General features: G+C 49.5%; 1 protein-coding gene across 1 annotated transcript in view; it reads left to right on the plus strand.

Moving 5' to 3' along the window:
- ABTB2 (ankyrin repeat and BTB domain containing 2) overlaps positions 1-1,770 on the plus strand; it is a gene marked incomplete at both ends in the record, with an annotated part of 109,588 nt that extends 107,818 nt beyond the window's left edge. The window contains 2 exons of the mRNA XM_084208260.1: positions 197-310; positions 1,573-1,770. Coding sequence (XP_084064386.1) covers positions 197-310; positions 1,573-1,770 — 312 coding nt within the window. The remainder of the gene's footprint in view (positions 1-196; positions 311-1,572) is intronic.
- Between the last annotated feature and the right edge of the window lie 4,668 nt (positions 1,771-6,438).

The raw sequence follows: 6,438 nt of genomic DNA on the forward strand, positions 1-6,438 counted from the left end.
GAGGAGGTTTTGCTTAGAGGGGAAATGTGTCAGTCTGTCACTTCAGCATGAAGCAGCCTTTTTGCTGTTTGATGAGGACTTAGCCATTAAAACAGCGAGTCAGAGACTCTTCAGAGAGGAAATCATCCATCCTGCTTGCCTTCCCCAGGCCTTTCAAGCCTCATGATCTCAAATAGCCTCTCTCTTGTCCCCATAGCTGCTGTCGGCTGCCAGCCTGTTCCAGCTGGACGGCCTCCAGAGACACTGTGAAATCCTCTGTGCCCAGACCATCAGCATGGACAACTCTGTCAACATCTATAAATATGCAAAGGTAGATCCAACTCCCCTGGTTTGAGAACCCCAGTGAGCAGCCTGCGTGCTGCTGCTGGTAACTAAAAACCCCAGGTGGGCACCCTCCCTGCAGGTAACTCCTCCCAGCCACAACACGAGGGAGACGATTCCCAGCCCCAGGCTGGAAAGTCCTGCACAGCCCCGGTGTGTTTTCTTGTCTGGAGCAGTCATGGATGAAATGGATGGGGGATCCCTGCAGAGTAGGGGAAAGCTGTCTTAACAGGCTGATACAGCAACATCAGCAAATCCTGAGGGATTCAAATCCTGGGAGCAGCAGGGGCAATTGATCACACCACAGCAACTACAGAGTGAACCCTTTTCTAGCACCCCTGCTGCTATAGAATATTCTTTTCAGTTCCAAAAGGAGCATAAAGTCTGTTGTGTGACAGATACGTACCTCTGTAGCAAGTAACCTAAATCAGAGAAATACTCTGCTCTTCCTGGAATTTTGCAGGATCAGATCCCTTAAACACAAGGAGAAAACTGCACAGAGGGCTGGTAATGATTTTTTTCCCACTGTGTGTGTAGTGTCCCACTGATGCTTTTCTCTCACATTGCGCTGGTTTCTTTCAGACCTAAAATTTAACAGTGTGCAGTATTAAAAAGCGGAAACAGCATTCCCTACTGGCCATTATGTACTTTTCCTTAAATTATTATTTGCACAGAATTCCCCGGAAGAGGCTGTGTATACACAGAGCTTCTTAATATTGAATTTGAGTTTCATTTTTCTTGTTACTGATCCTGAAGCAAAAGGAGCCAGGTCCCAGGCAGAAATCACCTCGTGGTGGTTCAGGAGTGCAGCATCCCTGTTCTCCTGTGTTCAGCCCCTCCTTGATGGGATGAGGCTCCCGTCCTGTGACCCGTGTCGTGATTGCCCCGAGCCCTGCTCACCATCTGCCAGCACAGCAGCCTTGTTGTGTGCTGTGGCTCAGCCAAACAGGTACCTTGGCCACTTCATCAGCCAGCTGCTCTGCTGCAGGAAGGGAAGGGGCTGGAGTGCAGGCCAGCAGCTCTGCCAGCAGCAGGGGAAGGAATTAAAAAAGCCTGGATGCCTCCCTGCAAAAAGCACCAGGAGAAATGATCGGACAAAGTCCTGCCTTCAGTGGTGTTCCACTGTTACTCCTGTCTTTTAATGTTTTCCAAGAGACAAAAAGGAGAAGAGCATTAGGAGTGAGAGGCTCAGGGATGTCATTTAGGTCTGTGACGTACAGAAGAGGTTAATAATCCTGCTGTCTTCCTCAGATTCACAATGCACCAGAACTGGCCTCTTTCTGCGAGGGCTTCTTCCTCAAGCACATGAGCTCCCTGCTGGAGCAGGACTCGTTCAAGCAGCTCATCTACAGCAGGAACAGCAAAGTGCAGGGCCTGGACCCTCTGAGGGACCTGCAGGCAGCCCTGGCCGGGCGTCTGCACTCGGTGTACGTCACCTCCAGGGTGTGAGGCAGCCCCGGTCTGGCTGGCAAACCGCGCTGCAGGCGTCGCTGGGGCTGGCTGCCTTCTGCACCTTCCTGTGAGTGCCCTGGAGCCTGGAACGGGCACCCCCCGTGCCGAGGGAGAGGAGCTGGCTTCTCTGTGCTGCTGCTGCTGCCACAAGAACAACACTGTCACACCAACCACACTGCCACGGCCCAGACACCAGCTGGGGTGCAGGGGAGAGCCCAAACCGCAGCCATGGGCGCTGCCCTTTCCACAAGCACGGCGCCGGGCTGTGGAGAAAGAGGCAATTGAGCTAAGCCCACATGGGCTTAGGTTCATCCACACAGATGTTTTCCCTGTAAAAAGGCTGCCTAGAAGGAGTTTCCTGATCCTAAAGCCCATCCCACGAGCCATCTGTCTGCACACAAATACTTCCCCTCAGTAGTACCAGCATCTGTGCATCGCAACAGACCGACAGAAACTTCCCCCAAAACTGTTTGCACCTTGAGAGAGAGGTTTTGTATGTTCAAAGCTGAGTAGAAACTAATACTAACACTGAAATTACTCACTCTTTAAGCCTAATATGAGGAGCTGAGCTGGGGCAGGGAGGGGAGGGGAGAGTTGGGGGTTTGAGTGTTTTGAAATACAGTTTCACTGTGCCAGTTGTTAATCTGGATCTGTTTTGAGGAGAAAGAAAAAGACTGTTTACCCTTTTGCTGTCAAGGTCTGATAGTGTCAGTCACTTTCTTCACCTTAAAAGCCTGTTTCTGAATATTACCTGTGAGACCCTACTTCACAAAAGACACTTTGTAGAAGGCTCAGGTGCAGCAGGAGCTGGCAATAGGCTGAAAAACTGCCCAGTTGCAATAAAAGCAATAAAAGCCTCCCCTGACCTCCAAAGAACATCCAGCTCAGTTGTTTGGTCTCTCTCTGGAGCTGGTTGGGATTAAGGAAAGATCTCCAGCCATTCCCACTGAGCTGTGCTAAACACCCACCAAAAATCCTTTGCCAGGACATTTCCATTTGTTGTAGACGGGTAAGCAAGAGGAAACCAAGTTTTCAGTGGAGAACTATTTATTCCTTATTAGAAATTCAACAATTTATTCCCATTGTATCTAAACACAGTGGAAGGAGGAGGCTCAGCTGGGCTCAGGCTCCAAAGCCCAGCACAGACACGTTTAGATAAAGGGAAGGAGAGAAGGAACCACCAGCATCTCCCAGCAAATCCATCAAAATCTGACATGGCCTTGTTCCTAAAGGATTTAAACAGAGGCAAATTGCATGCATGGATAAGGATTTTTAGTCAGCTGACAGGTTGGTCAGGGCACACTCCCTTTGTGCTTTAGGTACACATCTGCTGAACATCACCAGCTCCAATAACCCTATTTATTATAGAAAGCCATACAGGGGGGGTCAAAATTATCACTGAGAAATGCCACAGAAGGCTTTATTTTGGAAAGTATTTTCAAGTAGCTGCTCCAGCTATCTGTACAAATATGTAGGTCCTCTTTTGTTGCTGTAATATTACAATGCTTTGTTTAATTGTACATTAATGTTGTCATTTATGTAAATGTACCAGGATTTTATTAACAACGTAATTTTAAAATACACAGGTGCTGTTATTTATTCTGTTTCTCTAACAGTAGGAAAAAAAAATTTTAAGACACTTATGTGGAAAAGGCAGTTGCAGTTGGAGCATCTTAAATTGGTTTTGGTGTACATAAATTAATTTTAGATTTAGATACAGAGAATTTTAGATACAGAGAATTTTAGATACAGAGGCATTAATTTCCCCTTCCTAGGCTCAGACATTTTTGTGAAGTTAAAAAGTTTAACTTGCATTTTTCCCTATCTGGAATAAGATTACCTGCTTTCCAGCAGAGAGCAGGAAATGGTAGCGTCCAAGAAACCCCTAATTCCAGGATTCTTCTCTGCAGGAAAAACAGTGACGGGTAAAGTAAGTCTTAGGCCAGAGGTATTAAAAAATAAACAGGTGATCCTTCCTGTCACCTCAGATCCCAAAGGCCAGAAGGGCTCTGGTTGGTGCTCTGGGGGAGGATTGATGTCAGAGCACAGGACTCATCCAAGAGGTAAGGAGTGTAAAAGCTTAAGAGCAAGAATTTGACCCAGAAGTATCCTTTTTTCTCCTTATTTGGAAACCTGCCAGCATAAACAGTGACTGGTTCTCAAGAATCATGGAATACAAACACCTCAGATTCCCTTTGGAGCACTTTAATGAGTAGGCTAAACAGAAATTCCTTGTGAAACCAGTTGTACACTGCCTGTATTTTATAGAGTGCTGCCCGGGGAGCCTGAGAAAGTACCAGAGCAGTTTGCCCAGCTTTGGGGAAGCACAGAACTTTACTGGCCACAATGACATCATTCCAGGGAGCAGAGGAAATAAACATCTGCCTGAACAGGCTCGATGACTTCCAGCCTGAAATAAAGCCCTTTTTGCTCTCTAATAAGGCTTTGCACAGCAGGCAGGCCCTGGCTAATGCAGCAGCACCACTCACAGGCCCTTTGCCCTCACCAAATGCTGCCCAGGCAGGCAGACACTGCTTCCTGCACCTGCCACAGGCACAGCCAGGGCTCACACAGGGAGGAGGCAGGACACTCCCCAGGGAATGGGCCAGCAGGCTGCTGTCACACTGCTTGTGGCACAGGAGAGGGCTCCAAAGCTGGATCTGCCACCCCAAAGGACAGGGTTGGAGCCTGAGCGATCCATCAATCCACAGAATGTCACCCTTGGCGTTATTTGCTCAAGAAAAAGAAGGGCACTGAAAAGGTTATCTTGTGATAAAATTGCAGCAGAGCAAGGAAAAAGGAGTGACACAACCCAGAGCTGGAGTCATCTCCGTGCTCTCCCTATTCCTCTGTTCCAGGCACAGGATTCACCTGCTGATCCTCTGTCCATGCTTAGCTCAGGCAGGAGAAAGGTTCCTGTGTCCCTTTGTACCTCTCTCCATCCACAGCCCTGGCACCCACATGAAGCCCTGCCCAGAAACCACTCACCAGAGACAGACAGCCCTGTGATTCCCAGGGACACAGGCAAACAGAAACGCAGCTCTGGAAGTTAAAAACTCACAAGGGAATAGCACCAGGGCCAAATGGAAAGGTCACACCTTCCTCCTGCCCCTTATCCAGTGCTCCCACACAGGTCCCTTCTCCCTTCCGCTGCTCTGGGGTGCCAGACCTGTCCTGGCAGTGCTTCCAGCTCGCAGCAGCCTCAGCTCCCCCGGTTCTGCTCCCTCCCGGGGTCAGCTGGCTCCAGCTGTCAGAAGAGCTCAGGGCTCTCCGAGCAGGGGCGTGATTCCAGTGACAAGTAGGTCACATCTCGCCGCCACCTGCAGGGAGCTGCTCAGCCAGACGTGGCTGCCACATTTGCCTCCAATTAGCCACAGGACCCCGTCACTGCGGGAAAACTGGGCGTGGGACAGGAGGGAGAGATCCTGCTGCAATGGTCTGGAATGGCCAGACAGCGGCTTGGAGGGTGTGGAGCAGGCCGGGGACTGATGCACCTGGGTGCTGGGATGTGCACAGACCTGTCCTGGCCTGTCCCCGTGCTGGGACAGGCTCAAAGGCTGAGCTGGCTTAGGCTGGGATTAAAGGCACGCTCTGCAATTAGAGGCACACCCGGCTCCTTCCGGCATTCCCAGCCACATCTGCGCAGGGTTTGGAGAGAGGGAATGGTGAGGGTGTTCATCCCTAGCGTCCAAGGCCACCTCTCTGCTTATCGTTCCTTGGAATAAAAAAAAAAAAAAAATCATTTTCCTAATGCATCAGGATGTTTCCATCGCTTTTTGAAGAGGGAAATACACCTAGAAAATGTAGGATCCTAAGGATTTCCAGGAAAGCAAAACAAGCACAGAGATGAGGGAGTAAGCTTCCAATTTAAAAATTATTTGATGGACGTGGGAATGATTCTTGTATGTTTTACAACTCCCCTTTTTATTCCTGCAATAATTTTAGATTTTTTTTTTCCTTTAACAAATCATCTATTTTTAGAGGAAACAATACAAAATAGATGCAGGGAAAGATGATGGAATCATCTTGGAATGGATTGGGCTGGAAGCCTCATCTCTGAGCCTGTCCTAGGCTGGCTCCTGCCCTTCAGCCACTCGCTGCAGGTGGACATGGAAGTGATGGAGATGTGCAGGGAATGCTGGTTGGTTTTCCCTGCCTCTGGCAATCTGGCCATTCAAAAGACTAATTGACCTCTTCCAGCAGGGAAACATTTAAACAAGAGGTGCTGAAAAGAACTGGAGCTTCTGCACAATGAAATCTGCAAGAATCCAACTTCCAATCCCCCTGGATTGTCATTGGTCCAACTTCCATGGACTGGTCACCGTGGCCAGGAGTGGCCAGTCCTGCTGGAATGCACTGGACCAGGATGTCATTTTCATTTTATGCTGGTAAAGACCCTCTGGGTGACCCCCAGTGACTGGAAGGACCAGCCTGGGCTCCCAGGGCACTAATTCCAGGGGTTCTGTTTTTGGGAATAGTTTTGGGAAGGAGCCTTTCTCTTGCCCAGAGGAGCAGCCAGTGTTTCCCTGTCTGGGACAGGGGAGGTGGAAAATACGCTGGGTCAGTGCGAGAGCTTGCAGGGAGAGGGGCATCCATGGGGATGGGAGACTCCCGCTGCAGTTCCCATCTCCCTGCAGGCACGAACAGCTGATGCCGATCGAGGCG

This window comes from Fringilla coelebs (genome assembly GCF_963513975.1).
Source record: "Fringilla coelebs genome assembly, chromosome: 6".
Classification (NCBI taxonomy): Eukaryota; Metazoa; Chordata; class Aves; order Passeriformes; family Fringillidae; genus Fringilla; species Fringilla coelebs.